We start from the raw sequence: 21,285 nt of genomic DNA, 5'->3' as shown, positions 1-21,285 counted from the left end.
CCTTGATTTGGATCACTCAGAAACAGGCAAAGAGTTGGAGTTAAGGCGGGCCTTAAGCCTCCTGGAAAACAGCTACAATAAATCCACCTCTCAGTCACCTGAACCACACTCCTAACTATGCAAATTTACAATATAATCTTAAACTTAATACAATCAGAATGGATTAGATACACCCCCCCCCCTTTACAGTATGTGCCAATAAATAAATTAGCCATTGATACTACATTTTTTGTACCAATGTATGTTTCATTCTGCTGTAAAAAGGTGAATTTTAACATGGGTGTTAAAGGAGCTTTGTGGGCTTTTTGAGTGGACACTTGAAGAATTGCAGTTTTTGCATTTCATTAACTTTTTCAATAAGGGACTGCTGCCGGCTGCTGACACATTTTAAAGGTACTGTGAGTATTCAGCCTCTTCCTGCCTAACCACATTATCAGCTATTAAATGGCAGAATACTAACAGTAGCTCTGATATAACGGTCAGTCTGACAGTAGCTATCGGATAATTAGGTTTTTTGAACTGAAAATGTGATATCCCTCAAGAATTTCACAATCCAATTATTTCCAGCTACTGATTAATAGACAAGCAGAAAAGTGATTCCCTTTGTTCATAAGACCTGCAGCGTACTTGTCTGACAAGTAAATATGACGCTTAAGCAAGAAACTGGTTAACTTAGCTAAGCATGAAAATAATGGAGAACAACTAGCCGACTAGCAGTCTTGACATGACAAACTTGACATGTTTGAAGGTGGCTAGGTGTTGAAAGCTCAGTGGATGGTAAGAAATTGTACTTTTTTATGATGATCTACATAAAAGCTTTTATTTGGAACTACCAAACCAAAATGACAGGGGGTATAGAGACCCTCATAGCTGCCCCTCCCTCTGGACCTCACTCCTCCCCTCACATATTAATGACCAGTGTTTCCCCTACCATTATATTGGGGGGGTGGCCCGCCCCCCCTGAAGGTCAAGTTAAAAAAAAAAAAAAAAAAAAAAAAAGATTTATTTTTTGGCTTTTTGTGCCTTTATTGTAGGGATAGGATAGTGGATAGAATCGGAAATCAGGGAAAGAAGTCATTAAAGGATACCTTTCTGATAGAAAAGGACATCTGTCATTAAAAGTAACGCATGAACACCAAGATTCCTTCAAGTGTTTGTGTCGTCGTGTCGTCGTGTCGGCATGTCGGCTTGTCCCCACCCCCCCAACGCTTTAAACCTAGGGGAAACACTGATGACTGCACTGTCATTCCTCAAAACTCACCTTTTTGAAAATGGTTTTAATGGGTTGTTGTGCTGAGTCTTTGTATAAATATTTGTGATTATATGCAGAGGCGCTGCTTGTCAACAGGCAAGACATGCAGCTGCTTGGGGCACCAGGCCAGTAGGGTGACCCCAATGGCTGACAAAATGAAAATGTGCAAAGTTTGCAATAACAGGGCATCCTCCCTAAGGAGGTCCCATCTGACAGCCCTGTACTCTTGTGCTGCTAGTGTTGCATGCATTATTGTTGTTGTGAAAACCTGTGAAAGCTTTGCCAATTACTCACTGAAGGAAAATGAAAGTTTATCATTATCTTTATATTCCTTTTTGTTATTGTTTTTTTTTAAATACAGTCTGTTGGGGCCTATAGAATCGCCACTTAATAATGTTGTTTATAAGACCTGTGTGTATTGTTGCTATCTTTTATAGTTGAACTAAAGTAGGCTACAGTGCCTTTGAGTAGACTATACTAAAAAAGTGCTTTCCAAATCAAATGCATAACTGTTTTTACAAACTTTAAAACAAATCCAGTATATGTACATTTCACAGGCAGGGGGAGGGGAGGTGGCCCTGGGCCCCCGGTACATCGTTATCTATCCTTGGTTTATAAATTAAAGTCCATTCTTAGTAGAATCCAAATCCAGATTAATTAGGATATAATTAAAAATAAGATCCAAGTTACAAAATCAAGACTCATAGCCTATAGCTCACAAATCTAGAGCACAGCGTACACAGACCACAATCCCAAATGTTTATTTTCTGCTGAATAAATGTAAGGCTGATCATCACGACGAAGGATCCAGTCATAACGTGACAGGATCCAGCAGCAGCTGAACCCAGAGCGAGCAGCAGAGCATCAGTAAACTTATGATCAGGCTGTGATGCACACGGGTGACGCTGCGCTCCTGTAGTCGCATAACCAAAGACTGGCGTGGGATCGGTCCCTGCTGCGCCTCATCTGGAATAACGTCGGGAAAAATCCAGTAATTTCATCAGCGGGTGTTATTTTTTTTTTCAAGGAGTCGAACAGTGTTGACAAAAATTCCCTTTTGGGCAAAACGTTTCCATCGGAAGGCGGTGTTCTACTCTGCAGAAGCCAGAGCAGATTTATTCCGATAGAGAATCACCAAATATAGGCGGTAAAAAGGTAAGAAGTGTTTGCCTGCACATGTCGGCTCCATGTCATGTTATGTGTCATTATTAGACAACAGATGTGGTCGTGAACGTGTCATTCTTTTTCACAATTTCTTTTGGTTTGAATGAATAGGATCGAGTAGAGGGGCTTTCACACGGGCACCTGCGCGTCCCTTAAAATTAACCCCTGCGTTTTGCCCTGGAAAGTAGCAGAAAACAGAAAAATGAAAAGAAAGCAATGATTTAATGACTTAATAGAATGTCATCAAGAATGGCGCAATTAATTGGCTTTATGAGCTTGAAAAAAAATGTGGCTCTGCTGTTGCACCGATTGGAGCTGCCTTGCGTTTTAAAATGAGGTCTGGTTGGTTATGAAATTCTGGCTTTTTTTTTTTTTTCGCCCCAAATGCGCATGCAAAGATGTCATTAGCAGCAGGATCTAATCTGAAAAATACTCTCACTGCGTCGTTTCCATCGGAATGCAGCAGCGTCTCCCTCTCCGCTCTGCACAGGAGGCGGTTAGCTTTAATAGCGTTAACTCAGATGTCATTGCCCAAAGCGTGAAATAAAACAGCATCTGCTGGCCTCTATTTGGGCAAAACGAGTCACTCATACTTGTGGCCAGCACGCAACGAGGCGCATATTTCTGTGCCAAGCAAACAAACGGCGCAGTTCGATGTCGAGCTCGAACGCTCCGTCAAACAATTTCGTTTTGTCATCTTCCTGCAAAATGTTTGTCCTCAAGGTCATTTCCTGCAGCCTAGTCTACAGATTTAACCCGACATGAGATCCTATAATTAACAGCCAGGCTCCTCCGGACTGGTTATGTGACAAGCAGCGGGTGCATATTAAACACTGTGGTTTGCGCATATTTCTGCTGTTTGTTGTGTGAAGGCCCAAGCCAATGCAGTGCTGTGTGTGGTGGAGCTGCTCAGCCTGCTGTCATGCTGCTGCTGCTGCAGAGATGTGGACCATATGCTGGTCTAAAGAGGTTCCCACGATGTACTCTATTTGGTTAATATTGTGCAAATAAGCTATATTATTGCTTTGCTGCCTCCGTGTTTGATGATGTATTGAGAATTGGCGCATTTTGGACTCATTATGTCATCTGTCACATCATGAGTCAATAATTTATGAATGTGGGACTTCTGAGAGGAAGCTCTGGTGTGGATGCTCAAGCTGCCATGATGGCTACTGAGGACCTTCAGTGTCATGATAATCTGGTCTGATTAGTCTGTGCATCACCCACAACTGGCTTAAAAACTATAGCATATAAAGAGCAGAGAGTTATAAACCATATTCCTCCCTAATCCAGATTACAGCAGGCCGACTGTCTGCTCCTGCACGCTGTCCTCACTCGGGTCTGTGGGTTTACTGCAGCAGGGGCCGCTCTTACAACCAAGCACAGGCTTTGTTGTCATTGTCAGGTTACAGAACAATAGTGTTTGCAGTGGAAACTTGATAGTGGCGATCGAACATTTGACAAACTGGATCTGCTCTGACAGTGACGATCCAGGTCAGTGCTACCCGGGCCAGAGACTGGCACAGGCAGGATGCAGGGACATAAATAGAACAGGAGCACCAGGGACATATTTGCAGGCTAACCTCCCTCTCCCTAAAAAACACTCGAATTTTACCCTGTGTTCATGCTCAATGTGGATATAAAACGGGCAGTTTTCATACTGTGCTGTTATACTGCCATCACTCAAGCATAGATAAATGCATTATTCACATGTTCTTGCACCACAGGAACCATGGGAAAGCAAAACAGCAAGCTGACTCCCGAGGTGATGGAGGATCTGGTGAAGAACACAGAGTTTAATGAACACGAACTGAAGCAGTGGTACAAAGGCTTCCTGAAAGACTGCCCCACTGGCAGGCTGAATCTGGACGAATTCCAGCAGCTTTATGTCAAGGTTTGTTTCAAGTCAATGTCTCTTTATCATTTGATTCTTTTACATCTATCAGATCAGTGGTCCTTCATATGCCATGGCTATTTTGCATCATGAAGTGGTGCTTTTAACTGCTAAAGCCTTGAATTATTGAACACATCTCTCCCACATTTGCAGTTCTTCCCTTATGGCGATGCATCCAAATTTGCACAACACGCCTTCAGAACCTTTGACAAAAATGGAGATGGCACCATTGATTTCCGAGAGTTCATTTGCGCTCTGTCCATCACGTCCCGCGGCAGCTTTGAGCAGAAACTCAACTGGGCCTTCAACATGTACGACCTGGACGGCGACGGCAAAATCACCAGAGTGGAGATGCTGGAGATAATCGAGGTAAGGGATTATCGAGTCATTAAGCCCTTGCTCATCAGGTACTTGCTTGTTATTTTTTGGTGTTATCAGTGTCCTGCACACCTGCAATGCCCTGAGGTCAGATCGCCAGTGACAAAACTGCAGTGGTATAGAATTACTTTGTGCCATTTCTGGGAATGTCATCAGTAGTAAATCTGATATGTCACAGAGAGCACAGCATATTGATAATTTCTGTAGTGATACATTTGCTCCATGCTTCAATGCAAATAATCTACATGAACTATTTCCTACCTTTTTTGTCTCAACGCCCCAAAAGCCCTATTGCACTAGATCTCAAGTATGTTGTACACCATTGGCCCTGTTGCCTGCCTTGTTTCAAATAATAGTTACGTGTGGATTGTATGGTAGATGTTGTTTGTCACTATGAATTTAATGAAAGTGGTACAGCTTTTTTTCACACTTCCTCTCATTCAGTGTTTGTTTCACTTTGGGGAAGTTGCATTCATTATACTACCATTTGGAGCCCAAGAAATGAATATTATCAATATTTTTTTTATTTTTAACTCGTGACTTTTACCCAACAATTTGAAAAGTTCATTTATTATCCCAATTTGAGCAAATAAGTTTAGCTAGCGTTGATTAGCTAACAGTTTCAACTGCTTATTTTCCTCATTGATTTTAGTTAACAATTTCTACCTATTTTTGACTTTAAGCCATCCTTTTTAATCATTTGTTAATTTAACTTTCAATTTCAACTATTTAATTAATTGCTTATAGTTTTCAATTTCAACCGTTCTGTATTTTCTACTAGCCTTATCTTAGCTAACGTTTTGAGCTATTTATGCAGTGACTTTAGCTATACAATTATGTAAACTATACACTGGTCACTTTTTCTAAATATTCTGACTTTAATTTTGTAACTTTAAGACAATTACTTTGCTTTAATCCTACATTTTAAACATGTCACTACTCTTGGCTAACATTTTTGAGCAAACTGTAGTTAGAGCTAACATATTGAACTGTTTATCAATGTTTCTTACATTCTCTGCCTTTCACACATTTGATTTCTACAAATAGAGTTTACATAGATTGACTCAGTCCTTTTGGAGGCTCATGTTATTGAAAATGTACAGTGAGCATTATACCTAATCGCAATAGTTTTTTCCTTTACACAAATGTAAGGTACTCATATGTTCATAAACCACACGCTCTACATCTAGTTCAATTTTGGTTTAGCTGTATTCATTTGTTAAGCTTTCCACATACTCTTCTGTTACAGTAAAAAAAACTAACCCCTAGGTAATAAATACCACTTGCTGTGAATCACTGATCTCCATCTTTATGAACAAACGAACAATCCAACTACGCTTCACTGGGTTACATAAGAATCAGTCCTGTGTTAATTTCTCACTGCATCTCACCCACAGGCAATCTACAAAATGGTGGGCACTGTGATCATGATGAAGATGAACGAGGATGGTTTGACACCGGCGCAGAGGGTGGACAAGATCTTCAGCAAAATGGATAAGAACAACGACGACCAGATCTCGTTGGAAGAGTTCAAAGAGGCGGCGAAGAGCGACCCGTCCATCGTGCTCCTGTTGCAGTGTGAAATGCAGAAGTGAGCCCTCCCTGCTCGCTCCTCTTCCCCGTCTGTAATCCACACACTCTGGACAGCAGCACATGTTTTAATGTCTCATTAGGTTCTCTGCCATTTCCACAGGAAAAAAAAACAATGCTTGGACTATTTTTCAATGGACTCGCTTCTTGTGGTTGTATGCATGAGAATGTCAAATGCTGAATAATTTTGAATATAGCTATACAGATATCATACATTTCTATTTGGAAACATGCCAACGTGATTTGTGCACAGTAACCCTATACATTCTCATTCAACCCTAGCTTGTATATCAGTGGAGCACTGCATTAAATTATGTTCCTGCAGTATTTAGGATCCCCAGTGTTCACTGCTGCAACTACTGTACGCTTTACATAATAGTAACAAAACAATAATTCCTATGATAATTGTAACTGTCTCTACTATCCAGACCTGTTGAGCTCTTGGAGAATAGAGAGGCTCCGTGTCTGTTCCAGATGTTTTCACACGATGGAACCAAGGAGAGTAGGTTCTTTGCATGCATATATTATGTGTCAAAAAATATAATCTCTTACCTTTTGCATCTTTAGGTGGTTATAAAAGAGAAACCCTCCAGAATTCATTTAGTATTGTTGCATGGGATGTACAGTATGTGACTCATCAGACTCTTATTGTTCACCTCCAGTAACATGGGCGCATGCTTCCCTCCGTTTGATACACGTGTATGTGTGACACTTGAGTTTTTGGGAATATATTTGGGTCGCAGTTGTGGGCTAATATCCAGGGAAGAGCTTTCACGTTACCAATGTGTTCTGTTTTGCTTCAGTGACTTCTAGGATGAGCAGAAATATATGGAGCAGCTTTTTCTTTATGAACTTACTGTACTGCTGCCGCTTTAACTCGAGGAAATGACCACTGTCATTAGGCCCAGTACTCATTCATTACTCCCAACAAATGATCCTAATTGGCTTCTTATACTGGCTGCTTCTTTGACTTCGACTGAAACGACTTAACTCAGTACATATCAACATGTTTACAGAAAAGAAAGCACTGCAAAATGAGTACAGTCTCGGCTTTTGACCTTATTGCTGGGCGCTCGCTCTCTTGGCTGGGGACCTCATGAGAAGAGCACCACTTCCAAAGGTTTTAAAAAGGCCTCATATATGTTTACTGGACACACTGCATTCCTACTTATAAAACTTTTTTGTAAGGAGAAACTTTTTATTGAAAGGTCTCATCTACGAATCTATTCCATTTGCAACAATCATTAAAGATGCAGGACCCTCAAGGGAAGCATTAGACGCAGCTTTTGAAAGAGCGTTTCAGTGTGAGACGTCAGCCAGGTGATAATGTGAGTTTGAAACTTGTGGCGGAAACTCTCTTTCAAACGCTTTTGCTTCCCCATTTCTAGCCTATGCAAGCATGGACTGAGAGTCTGCTTGTAGTCCACTGACAGGAGTGGAGGTTGCAGAAGCTTTTCACTGTTCTGTCTGAAACATAAACTGAAACCAACCCTCACATTATTTATGTCGTTATTCATTTACACATTTCAGTCCAGTCACTAAGTCATTCTTTGTCTAGTAAATGTTTCTATCAAATATGAAAAAAATCATAAGTGACTGTATTCTTTTATACATGTGGCATGTGTTTCACCCAAAAATAATTCTGTAGTGATTAAAATGAATAAACCATCACCAGGCTTTTTCAAAAGACCCAGTGGAGCAGGTGTAATTAATGCAAAAAAAGAGGTGCAGAATTAAAAGAGTGTGTTGATGTGGATGAGCGGATGGATCGCATGAGCTAATAGCTGATTGTGTGTATGCGTGGGTGTGTGTTATTGTGTGTGTGTTATTGTGTGTGTCAATGCACGTGTGTGTGTGTGTGTGTGTGTGTGTGTGTCAATGCGTGTGTGCATGTGTGCGTGTGTGTGAAAAAGTATGACGCATATAAAAGTGTTTAGGTTATGCAAAAGGTTTATTAGAACAATAGATATGAGTCTTGACTGTAATACCGTTTAAATACTGTTAGATAAAAGGTTCTCAAGAAGAAGGAGAGAATTAGATAGAGCTCAAGTTAATGTCACATAGATGAATGCCAAAGATGATCAGTGTTTGTCCGTGACTAGTTGCAAACTTCACCAACAGATTGCTTGTTGTGAGAATACTAACAGTGTCAAGTTGAGTTCAGAGTAAAACGGACTAAACTAAAATCACAAACATTTAAACTAAAATGTATACTACATCAAAACAGATTTTTAACTTCAGGAATAATGAACACTAGCATTCTAAAACACACAGAATACTGAGTTACAGAATAATGAATAACACAACATTTTTACATATAACACATCCTTTACACTCTCTCACTAAAGAAACAAAGACATAACACAAACACATACAGTAGGGTAAGGCTGAAAAATAAATTACTGTGCACATGAACATCCTTTATGTTATGGTCTCTAGAGCTCACTTCAAACGTCTTCATCCTCAGTCTCCCTCTGATTGTGTGGACCCTGAAGCTGGTGCACTTTGATGAGGCTGCTTTTAGGCAAATTTCTGAAAGAGAGAAACAGCAGGTGACTTTGTGATTAGTCATCGAACCCTTTGAAACAGTGAATCAAGTCTTTATGAATGCAAAAAGAGAAATACAAATATGACCACTGTTGCATGGCACTGTTCAAATTAAATCAGTTTAAATATATATTTAAAATCCATATTTAAATGAGGTTAAGAAATGTGTTAAAATTCTAAAAAGTGTATAGAATTTCAATACATAAAGCCACTATTAATTACAAATTGTTAAAGTTTAAATGCCTCTAAAAGATTAATATAATCAATAAAATGCACGAAAAACAGATACAGACAATGATTACTTTATTTATCATATTCTGCTTTTATTCAAACACTTCTCATTTTGCAAAGGTTTGCAAATTTTGAAGATCCAGTACTGTAACTGATCTGACGGTTCATTTTAGCCTCTTTAATAAAACAAAAGATGTAAAGTTACACTTAATCTAAAGGTTTAGGTCAGAAACAAACACTAAAAAGAGCGCCACCTGGTGGTGAGGGGAGTGATGAAGATAAACTGTCGGAGTAGCTGCCGCTGAGACAGATCCAGGAGGAGATCCAGAGAGATTCTGCGATTTTGCATATCCTACAAAGAAAGTGAGTTAAATTTAAAACATTTTTATACAAAGTGTGAATGCGCGAGGTAACACTGTTGTTTCTGTGTGCTCACCATGTAGACGTCGAACTCATCGAGGCATCTGAAGGGTGACTCTGTGATCTCCCACAAGGAGAGCATGAAGCAAACAGTGGAGAAGGAGCGTTCACCGCCTGACAGTGACCTCGTGTCCCTCACAGCTTCATCCTCCCTCTCTGTAGGCCCAACCTTTACATCAAGAGGTGGGGTATTTATTCCCAAAACACTTACACAAGTGGAGAGGACAGTAGATTAGAAGGTGAAGGATCACATGTGGTTAACAGCAGATGGGAGCCAAATGCAGGACGGCTGTTTCGAGGGCTATAACCTTTGCACATGGGACGTTCAAGTTAACCACTGAGCTGAACCGAGGGTTTTTAAAAAGTAATGTATATACCAGGTGTTTGTTTTCATTAAGATTATTTTTGTGGCTGAGTGGTGGCAGGAAATGATATGGGAAAAGGAGAGAGGAGGGACAATAATGATGTTTTTTATACTCCTCAATTTGATGTGATTTTGAGTCATTCTGTGAGCTTGGAACAGGAAGAATCTATCACAGTAGATCACATACAAAAACACACATATAGACGTACCGAGATGTAGAGCGTCTCATTGATGTGATCAAAAACCATGGCGCCGCAGCAGTTCATCTTTATGAGAAAGTTATTGAAGTACAGCTTGCATCTGACAGAGAGAGACCTTTGGGAGGAGAAAGATGAAACCATGAAATCAGAGCGGCTACAGCTATGTATTTCTGGACTGTGTTGAAACTCAGTAGGGCATTATTTACCTACGCATGACTTTGTATCTGTTGCCCCTGTCTGACATGATGTTGTCAAGTCGATCAATGAACCCCCGCAGATCTGTCACTTGGTTGGTTTTCTTTCTGTAGAGAGCGAGGGCCTCTGCGTACTCCCTAATGAGGGCACAGGACAGAAAATGGCCTAGCCTAAATTTTTCTTATTCCAGAACAAGGCCACAAGATGATTTAGTGATGGCCAACGGGCAGATCAGATTGAAGCATCCAGTTGAAAAGACTCTCGGTGGCAGGAGGAGTCTCGGTGGATGAGCTGAACCTCAGTGGGCAGAAACACATTTTTTCCCGACGACATAACTAAAGCTGGAACCTATAGTGCCATGATGAGGAAGAATGATGCAGGACAACTCTAACACTTCTTCTATTCAAAATATCAAACGTCTTTCTACAAAATGAACTCAAAGTTAGCTGGTTAGCTTAGGCACTTTGAAAATACTGCGTTACCAATCAAATCATAAAAATGCCTTAAAAATGTCACTTGAAGCTCCTGTGAGGAACTCTCTGCACCGATCTTGGAGCCCCCTCGAGGACAAAGTTGTACATCATATCTCTTTACTGATCCTTTCTTGTGCATGAGTAAGTCGAGTTTTCTGAAGAAAACGCGCAATATTTTATTTTTTCATTAAAAGAAATCTACAATGTATTGCAGTAAAAATACAAAAATAGAAAACAGAATGCAATAGGACATCAGCAAACAAATATTCAGGTATAGAACAAGACCAACTTGTACTTTGAATAAGTAATTAACTACAGCACTTAAGTTGATGTGGGATTTCATGTTGATGTATTATTAACGGTCAACCACATTACTACTGGAAAACTGTGCACACCTGAAAGAGGTTCAACCGTTCACATTAGGCCTATCTGCAGAGCTGCTCCGTCCTTGGGAGATATTTTGTACCAGCGCGTTTCAACATGACTCTGTTCCCACATATTTTTCAGAAAACCTGTCATTTCTCACCTGACCACTTTCTCCCGGTCTCCATGGCTGCTCTCCAAAACTTTGATTTTCTCCTTCAGCTGAGTGATTTCTCTGTCGACGCTCATGATGCTGCCGGTCACCTGCTGCCGCTCAGGACTGATCTCTGAGGCTTTGGCCACATATTCCTGTCGTCACATATGTGAGCGCTTAAGACAGATTTTTACTTGAGATCGCTACAGATCTCTGGAGGCAGTAAATCACCTCTTTAGTTGAGTTTTTCCAACTGCTAGCCAGCTGATAGGAATGGTTTTGTATAGCTAAAGGGCGAGAGATAAACTGTACTATAATAAACACTTTAGCCTCAAATGAAAATGCTACATCACTTACATTACAACTGTTTTAGTAAAGCTATTGGTACCTGTAACTCTTCTTCTCTTTGGGCGAGGTCACTTTTCATAGCTTGGATGTTGTCTTCATGAGCCTTAAGTTGGTTCTCTATGATCTTAAAATTATGTTTACACTTTGTACACTCAGCCTCCAGCTTCTCTTGTTCATGCTTCAGGACAACAAACAAAATATTACATTTTACAACCACTACTTCATATAAGAAAGGCTTTACACACTAACAATAGATGCAGAATCTAGGCAGAAACATGCCTGCCTACACTGTACCTTTAAGGGCTCCCTCTCTTCAAGGAGTTGATCAAACTGTTTCCTAACAGAAGAGTATTCTGACTCCATGTCCTCTGCCTTTTTCCGACATTTGTCTAGCTCCAACTTTGCTTCATCAACAGCCTGTTTCTCTGTCTTGATCTTCTGACGGTTCTCGTTGGCAACTTCTTCCTGCAACAAGCATTTGAAGACATTGGACTTACAAAATCCCTCTTCGGATTTGTGTCTGTTTTAATGAAAGACAACTGTAAATGATCACCAAGGAGCTGATGTCACTAGCGTGCTCCTCTCCAGCCGTCTGCAGCTCAGTTATTGTTGCCTTGATTTGATTCACAGAGGCCTGTATAAAAAAAAAGCCAATGTTATTTGCAATATACCCTTCAATAAAGCTAGATAAATCACACAATTTTCAGCAGTGACCTTTCTGCAAAAACAGCAGCAATAAAAACCAAGCTGTCTCTCAGACTGAGCAAAAAGAAAACGGTCATATCAGGAGAGAAACAAAAGAAAATGTTCTGAGGGAAGCATGACTGGTATAAAAAGTTCTGGTGCAAATCTTGAAAGAGTTCACAGTTCACTGACCAGAGTTTTCTTCAGGATGGTAATGGCGGTATTCAGCTTGTTCTCCATGTACGAGATGTCATTAGACAAAAAGGTCACTTGGAGCTGAAACCTGGACAGCTGAGCCTGCTGATTCTCCAACTCTGACTCCAACACGCTGTGACAGGCAGGATGCAACTTTATTCCAACTCAGAACGCCACACAGTCGACAGAGAAAAGAATCTCATAACAGCCCCTTTAGAAAACTTGCAAACACTGCAGACTCATGTTTTCATTGAACAAAGAGTGACGCTTTGAAAATTAAATACTTAATATTTGAGTATTCACTCCAAATGGAATAAATGCAGGAGAAAGAAAATGCAGCAAATTGTGCATATGTTGACACTATCATTGAGTGTTTCTTAATGTAATGTATTTTTTCAAGGCTCATTTGTTGACATTCAGAGAGACAGATAAGAAGATGTATACCACTCTGGGGTTTGGATGCTTAACAGCAAGTTGGATACAGTACAGTGTCTGGTTAGAGTGGAAACAGCGGGAAACTGCTAGCATGGCTGAGATTCATGATGAAATATATGAATCACTGATTTTCAGATGGTGCCTGTGAGTAGAGATGTAACTCTGTCGGTCTTCATTTTTTTTCTCATAATGTGTGTTGCATGCATATCAATTACCTTATTTCAGTCTGGAGATTCATGCCCAGATACTTGGCTCTGCTGTAGTCAGAGGTATAATAACGGTTGTGATACACCTGATCTCCCTCAGCAGTGAAGGCCTCACGACAGTTTAGGGGTGACTCTCCTTGCTGCATGATCCTCCTCGCTATGTCTTTTTCCTGAAACAATGAAGCCACAGTTATGTGGTGATAAGGCAAAAACTGAACACCTTTTTTTTTTAAATGTAATCCATAACATGCCAGATTTGGTATCAATGTGCATCAGAGATGTACTTACCTTTATGATCAGAACAGATTCTATCGCCCTCATATCAATGAGGCAGTTTATGATGACCGGGCTTGGTGCTGTGATTACGTCAATCAGAGTATGACATTCAGGGTGATATGCTTTCCTACAAAAAAAAAGCATAGACGTTAAACACATGATTATTTGAACTTTCAAATGTTATAAGTCAACAACAAAGACATTCTGCTGCTGCTGACCGTCCTTGAATGTTGTACAGTTTGTCTGAGAAAGGGCAGACAATGATTTGTGGCCTGGTGCCTGTTGGATAATAGGTAGACATCAGCTCCTGAAGGACTGCCTCGTCCTTGTAGTTGTCACAGCAGAAAGTCCTCATGAGGGTCCGCAGACAACACTCCACAGCTACTGCCAACGTGGGATCGTTCAGACTGAAACAGGCTCCTGAGAGAGAACACGGGCTGTCTATATACTGTATAATTTGTAGAACTAATTCACTGCTTCACTGCTGGTGTGCAAAAACTAAAAAAATGCATGATGGCTTACTAGGATCACTGCAGTTAAGAAATAAATTACACTGCCAGAGGAGAAGGATTAAGAATAACAGTTGAAATTACTGAGAATAAAATGTAACATTCTCTAAGATTATACATTTAAAAAAAACTCTTTGAGGTTATGGTCACAAATTAAGATGAAACAAAACTTGCAAAAAATAATTTTTAACAAATTAGGAGTTTTTCTTCTATCATAACCTTCCATTGGAACTGTTAATTAATTTTGTTCTTAAAAAATACATTTATTTGCTTTCTCGACTAGAGCTAGAATAATCATTAATACTATTCTAAAATCAAATTGATGCAGAAGTTAGCATCCTACTAGCCTAGCTAAGCATACAAACAGGAAACTAAAGAAACAGCTAGCGTGAGTTTGTCCAGCTCACTAATCAGTGCAGTTACTGCTACTTGCTTCTAGCCAGGGCATAGTCTCCTGTCAAACCTTAATTTGTTCATTTCTTACCCTTTTTATACATTTGAGATATGTCATGTTTATTGAGAGAGATTTGGTGATGCTGGTGAGTGTAAATGATATCTTAGGACAGACACAGGCTAGCTGTTTCCCCTTGTTTCTATTTTTTATTTTTTGCTGAGCAAACGTTATAACTGGTTTTCTGCAATAACGCAAATAAGCGTAATTCCCAGAAAGTCAAACTAATCTCTTTCATTAATCAGCAGAGAAATCAAACCAACAGAACGTGATAAAAAAGAGTCACCTAGGGGACCAACGGGTCTCTTGAGAAAGCGTCCTTTGGCATGCGCCTCAGAAATGGAATTCAGCAGGTCGGGTACATTATCTCCAAAACGCTTCAGGTTGTTTGACTGACTGGCGAGGAACCGAGTCTTTCTCATAAGTTTGGACTCGTATGATTGTTGGATGTTTCTTTCTTCCAATCTGTCCAATAGTAACAATTCTCCATCAGGGCAATCACCAAAGGGCAGAAAATCTGGGCCCTCATATAAATGACAATCCCCCCCCCCTCACAAACCCTCAACATACATTCGTTTGAAGTAAAAGTAACGTCTGGTACCTCAGCTTGTCCTGCTCTTCCCTTCTTTTGAAAAGTGCCTGATGTTTGCTATTGATCTCTTGATTCAGCTGTGAGCACTCGCTCTCAAGCTCTGCAAGCTCCTTTTTCAGGCTAGATATTTTCTTTTTCTGTTCAGCGTATTCTGTCTCTCCATCTTTGTTTGGGCTCCTGCTGAGGGGAAGAAACATAGTATGAAATGCATGCATGTCTTTCTCTTCAGGCCCTCAGTTAGAGGATTTGTTTCACCTCAGTACTCCCCCACCTTGTTTTTGCATTGTTTATTTTCTCCTGAAGAAGATTTTGTTCCTTCTCTGAGTGCTTGAGTTTGTTCAGAACCCGAAAATAGACAAGCTGAGGGAAAAGATCGCGTCTCTTTAAACAACTTACGTTATGCATACTTTAAAAAAATAGGTTTTGCACAGACACAGAACTGGGTTTATCATGAATTTCTAAATCCATACCTCCTTTTCCTTATGACTTTTGTTAATAATCCTCACTTGTATTTTCAACTTGTGACAGTCATCTGATAAAGAGTCTTGTTGCTCTCTCAGATTGTCAATACAGCTCTTTACGCACTGAAGCCTCCCTTCTAATTGGATGACCGTAGCCTATGTGGAAGGAAACTCATCATGTCAGAATTTTAAATATCAGAAAAGAATGTATTGATGTCCAAAGATTGGATACATTATCATATTGTGACAAAAACAACATGTAGACTGTGAAATTTAGCTTTAAATGAAAGTATTCTTTGAGACAAAGTCATCTACAGAAGTTTCACTGTGCTAAGTGTTGCTAGCATCTCTGTTTATAATGTGCATGAGCTTGTGACCTGCAGTGACTGACACAGTGTAAGTTCTGTTTAAATCCTAGATATAACTCCTCCTTTATAAAAGAAATGTAAAATTTTTCACAGATAAAAATGAAAGGAGAGACATTCTGAGGGCAATACACTACGGAGTTAAAGGGATCTCTGAAGACAACATGTTAGAACTAAAAATTCCAAGTCGAAGTTGCTTTTTCACTGGAGGACAGCTATTATAAACCTCAAAGTGTACTGTCCTAACATGAAGTGAAGACACTTGGTTCATTTGCTGGTGAGGGTGAGAAGGGCTACAACATTTATAAATAGACTCTTGTATATTTAATAGAATAAGGACACTTGTGAGTCACCTGATAGAGCTGAAGGTTCTTCTGATGTTTGCCATTATTCCCTTCCCTTTCAATGTCCTCCTTCAGCTGCTGTACTAACACCTCCTTCTCTCTGACCTGACAGGAAAAACAGATGACCATGATCATCTGCAAGAGCTGAATGAAACTGATGTTCTTGCTATTATTCCACTTTTCTTTGGTGTGGTTTCTGCTTTCTTTTCATACATTTTCACACTACTTAGAATTCACAATAAAATGTAAAGAAAGCAGGGAGTAACAGGATGGTTTTCTTGTATCTGTTTTATACAACTGTGACAAAATATCTCTTACCAAACACCATGCCATTTTTTTCTTCAGATTCTCAAGGACCTCCTTTATCTCACTGAAGGATGACACGGTTTCATACCTCTCTTTCTTCTTTAGAAACTCCTGTTTCAGGTCCTTGAGACACTGAATACAAAAGAAGTGTGAGACATTAAATTAATAGACTTCATTCTGGCAAAAGACACAAAAGGAAATTAATAGACAAACTGATCAGCAGCATGTAGGAGCGAAGGAAAGTGTAAGATAAAAAAAGGGTGTTCTGTACAAGAGCAGAGCAATCAAAGTGCTTATCTATGTTAACAATCACCCCTATGGTGTTTACTTAAAAGTGAACAACATACCTCAAGTAAATAAGTAAATATCACCATTTTGGAGTCATATCAAAGTCTCTTGGTTGACAACACCAAACTATCAGCTAAACATGTGTGACGTATTGATTTTGTAGAGCTAATGTCACCAAATAATGTGATGCAAAATAATAATTCCCCCCCCCCCCCCCCCCACACACACACACACACACACACACACACACACACACAGGACTGCCTCACTGGACTGTGCAATATAGTCATGTGCAATATATTTGATATCTTACGTATTATTTTTACACATAGTTTCTTTTATACTTATTTATGTTTGCGCCTGTATTTTTTATGTAAATACTAGCTGCTGTTTTAATCCTGCACTATGATGGGCCAACTGCAATGAAATTTCATTCTGCACTGTAAGGTACAATTTGAATGACAATAAAGAAAGTCGAAGTCTAAGATGTGTGAAGAGAGCCGTACCTCCTCTTGTCTCTCGACCTGCTGTCGTGTGACTGTTGTAGTTTGTTTGATCTGGGTGTAATCCCTCTTCATCTGTTCCAGCTGAGTTGCTTTCATGAAGAACTACAAAAGCCGAAAATAAAGAGCCAGAAAATATCAATCGAAAGAAATATTATATCAGATTCTCCAAATTCATATGTAGTCTAAAAAATAAATCAAACCTTATCAGTTATGTATTACCTTATACTTGTCTGATTCACTTTTTGTATGCAGGAACTGTTTGCTCATTTCTTGGTTAAGAATGGACACTGGGTTATCCACCTGGGAAACACAAAACAAGCGTGCCGCTGAGGCTTTCAGGCAGAATGAGGTTGCAGTGATGAACGATTTCTACGACAGCCTGAAAACATTTATGAAATCAAATAAAAACCTGGATGTTGAAGTGATCCAAGATGGCCGTCAACTCCTCCTTTTTGTGTGAGATAAGTTTTCCTAGAATACACGACAGGCGACAACATGTGTTTGTCAAGGCTTTGTCATACTCATGGGGATTACCATTATTGGTTTCCCACTACCTGAGCAGCAACTTAAACTCAACTTATCATTGTGATCGTTCCTTTAATGTGGGGAGTGAAAGCATCTCTTGAATAAAACTGAATCTTGTGTTTTCCAATGTCTACAATACAGTGTTTCAATTTGGGAAACAATACATTTGAATAAATGTCCCTTAAGCATAAAGACAAGCAGCCAAATCTATAAACAGCGTACACCAGGAAACAACACACATTAAAACACACTCATCAATGTTTCAGTTCCTGCCCCACCCATTACAACTGAAAAATATTAAAAAAACAAAATAGTAGAAACACCCAAATAAGTGTCGAGCATGATCACACCTGAAATAACTTTCTTATTCTACTTTCTTTAAACTGCCTAATCTTAAAACACAAACTGTTTTTAAGTGCTGCTCAAGTTCTTATTATCCACATAAGAAAGTGGCAACATTTCAACTTTATGACTAAAATATCAACCTGTATGAATGTAAACATGTCTTATGTTTCCACTGGCTCAGAGCAGCCAAAGTGTCGTGTACATTAAATAGACTCGTGCAAGTTTATAGAGGAACATTCCTGGCCATGACTTAAGTATTTACAGAGCTCGGATGGATAAGAGTCTGACTGAAGAGCTTTTGTCCTCACGTCTCCTAAGTGTGTCTGACATTTAGAGAAGGTTTAATGGGAAATCTGTTACTGCAGAAAGGCACCTGATTTGCTCTTCAGTTTGCAGGTTCGGGTTCCATTGCAAGGGATGTGATGCTCAACAGAGATGCAGTCGCCGTACACGTCACTTTTATAGGCATCTGGTCCTCTGTTTCTCAGATTTATGGTTATATCTGCAGCACTAGAGAGAAGACTCTACTGTTATGGCATTCAACTCATTATCGATTGTCCCTGAGGACTTTTTCCCACGGAGTCCAGCATTATGTACAGTGACTCACTCTTCACCAGTCTTTACAAAATCCTTCAGGGACACTCCTCTGTTTGTGACGGTTGCCTTTCCACCGAGGCCGACAGTCAGGGCATTCAGGATTGCACTTTTTCCACCTCAGAATTAAATTAGAATCAACACAGAGATTAAATTACTGCATGGAGAATAAACCACAGACACTAGTGCCTCACATGCAGAACTAAAGGTTGTAGGCAAATGAACACCCTCTTTTACATTTGAAGCTGCTGTCATTAATCATTTAGTGTTATTTTCTCTTCAAGTGTAATTTCATTTATTGTAGAAACATCTACATTTTCTATCTGTCTACTTACCTGTCTGTATACCTGTATGTGTGCTTATCTAACAGTGTAACTGTCTGTCTGCCCAGCTATCTATCTATCTATCCATCGTATATGTGGTGGCTGTGACTCAGTGGTAGAGTCGGTCGCCTCTCAACCAGATGAAGCAGGCTGCACCCTGCCACATGCAGGCAGCACATGCAGGTGCAGCCACATGTCTGATGAATTAATGAATGGGATTAGCTAATACTAATGGCCACTAGCAGCCTCTGCCATCAGTATGTGAATGGGTAGGTGTGACCTGCAGTGTAAAGTAGTCAGAAGACTAGATCAGCGCTATACAAGCTCAAGTCCATTTACCACCTATCATACTATGAACAACAGTAATCATGCACTCATACACAATAAGAAAAACTCATTCATCAGTCCTCTACTTTTAAATGACACAAATAGATCATCATTGCACCTTCGTTTTAAAGGCAGTAGATACAGCAGAGTCTGTCCATCTCCCTGGCTGGGTTGGGAGGTATAAAACATACAAGCTGAAGCAAACAGAAGATCTAATGACAGCTCCTGATGGCCTTACTTCCATTGTTGCCGACGATGAAATTCACATTTAGCCCAAACTGGAATGGACCGAACACACGGTGACACATGAAATTCTTCATGCTGACACTTTCAATAAGGCCGGTATCTCCCTAGAAATACATGCAGGAAACAATATTAAGCCGTTAATGAGTTGGAGAGAAAGTAAAGACAAATAGTTGGTGCTTTGTGGGGAAATGACTCACTGTGGCAGAAAGAGGGAAGCTGCTGGAAGACGGTCCCTGATGGGTTTTATCACCCGGTGTTTCTTCATTACCAACAATTCTTAATCTGCAGCTCTTGTCTGCTTTCTTATCACCGCTCACTTTAAGTTTCCTCTTACTCATACTGAAACAAGTATCTGGAAGTACAAATAACAGAAACAAGAACTTACAACGAACTGTTCAGTTTGTTGTGCTGCACAGGGGATGCATGATGTCAAGGCAGATATTTTATTGGCCAATGTAATCCTGTCAAAGTTATTTTGGTATAAATCCATGTCAACACACATGCTGTCATAAAATCATAACTTCTATGGAGCCCAAAGATTTGCCCTGCCAAGTGGACCCTTATTGTTAACAATACTGTGACAAGGATCCATTGAATAAGTCATCAATCATCTTTGCTCACTTTATTTGAACTGATTTTTATTCCCTTAAACGTGAGTTTAAAAAATAAATAAACTACATAAAAACTTGTTATCTTATCAGAATTGGACAAAAGAAAAAATATATTAAAAGTAACAGCTGAAAATATTGATAAAGTGCATCTCTTCTTTGTTTGTCTTTGCTGTAAGTTGTGATGCCTTTTGTGATACACTAGAAGAAATAAAAAACACTTTCAGCGAACTATTGATATGGATGCAGACAACAAAAATATACTTGATTTTATGGTGAAAAAAAAATATTTTCGGTGTCATCAGCATTTGAATATGTCTATCACGTCAGACTTGAACAATCTCTTAAATTCATCAACTTTAGAAACTGAATTTTGCTATTATGAGACATTTACAAATGTGACACCGGACACACTATGGTGGGATATTTAAAGACTTGAGTAACTATAAACAAAGAAAACAAAACTGGTCGAATGAGCGATAAAAGAGAGACATGAGCCTTCAGTCTTCAAGCCAGGAGGTAGATCATAGCCTATTGTAAACCCAGCAGGAACACAACAGCAGCAGATACAATTATAATGCACAATAAACTTTTCAGATTTACGTGTAGGTTATTGCAGACTTTTAAAAAACATTTTGACTATAGACGTTATCTGCAAATCACTATTCCCACTTAAATTGTGAAATATCCACGTGTTCAGAAGTAGCTAGACATTTTTGGCACTCAGAAGAATTTAGACACGTGTTTTTATGAAGACTGCACACCAACGTCCAAAATAACAGACTCACAGGCCCTAATGTTTCTTGAAAAAAATATGACAAGCATTTTTTTCATTTCGCCTTCCATTGTGAGATTGCCGTTGTGTGTAGCCTGTAAAACAAACATGATGAAAGATTAAATCGTTGATCGATATGTCCTGGTCACAATGTTGAGACTGTTGCCAAGTACCTACTCAATCTGTCAGTAGGCAGTAGACAGTAGGCAGTACCTACTATCCGTGCTGTCTACTGTTTAGTACCTACTATTCAGTAGGCGCGCACAGTAGGCAGATATTTGTTCCTACATCGTCTGATTCATTCAGAAAGTAAAAGACAGATTAAATAACTAAATAACATACAGTACATAA

General features: G+C 39.6%; 2 protein-coding genes across 3 annotated transcripts; one reads left to right on the top strand and one right to left on the bottom strand.

The window, feature by feature from the left end:
* The first annotated feature begins 2,076 nt into the window (after window positions 1-2,076).
* On the top strand, window positions 2,077-7,967 carry vsnl1b (visinin-like 1b). Its single transcript, XM_061062899.1, has 4 exons — window positions 2,077-2,407; window positions 4,144-4,310; window positions 4,464-4,679; window positions 6,086-7,967. The coding sequence occupies exons 2-4, from the start codon at window positions 4,149-4,151 to the stop codon at window positions 6,281-6,283; spliced, it is 576 nt and encodes a 191-aa protein (XP_060918882.1). The 5' UTR covers window positions 2,077-2,407; window positions 4,144-4,148; the 3' UTR covers window positions 6,284-7,967.
* A 499-nt stretch (window positions 7,968-8,466) lies between these two features.
* On the bottom strand, window positions 8,467-20,739 carry smc6 (structural maintenance of chromosomes 6). 2 transcript variants are annotated; one of them, XM_061062897.1, is made up of 25 exons: window positions 19,544-20,739; window positions 18,669-18,774; window positions 18,435-18,571; window positions 17,601-17,662; window positions 17,411-17,491; window positions 17,192-17,293; window positions 16,410-16,529; window positions 16,101-16,196; window positions 15,392-15,538; window positions 15,193-15,281; window positions 14,931-15,101; window positions 14,616-14,794; window positions 13,588-13,789; window positions 13,382-13,496; window positions 13,103-13,263; window positions 12,450-12,585; window positions 12,127-12,207; window positions 11,868-12,038; window positions 11,614-11,751; window positions 11,235-11,380; window positions 10,247-10,372; window positions 10,050-10,155; window positions 9,493-9,645; window positions 9,311-9,408; window positions 8,467-8,810 (listed from the first exon to the last, which is right to left on the bottom strand). In XM_061062897.1, the coding sequence occupies exons 1-25, from the start codon at window positions 19,623-19,625 to the stop codon at window positions 8,726-8,728; spliced, it is 3,090 nt and encodes a 1,029-aa protein (XP_060918880.1). In that variant the 5' UTR covers window positions 19,626-20,739; the 3' UTR covers window positions 8,467-8,725. The 2 variants fall into 2 exon arrangements, with proteins under 2 accessions (XP_060918880.1, XP_060918881.1); XM_061062898.1 differs by having other exon boundaries at window positions 14,931-15,098.
* Window positions 20,740-21,285: the final 546 nt, after the last annotated feature.

Source organism: Labrus mixtus, chromosome 18 (assembly GCF_963584025.1).
Source record: "Labrus mixtus chromosome 18, fLabMix1.1, whole genome shotgun sequence".
Classification (NCBI taxonomy): domain Eukaryota; kingdom Metazoa; phylum Chordata; class Actinopteri; order Labriformes; family Labridae; genus Labrus; species Labrus mixtus.
This window is presented reverse-complemented; position numbering and strand designations above follow the sequence as displayed.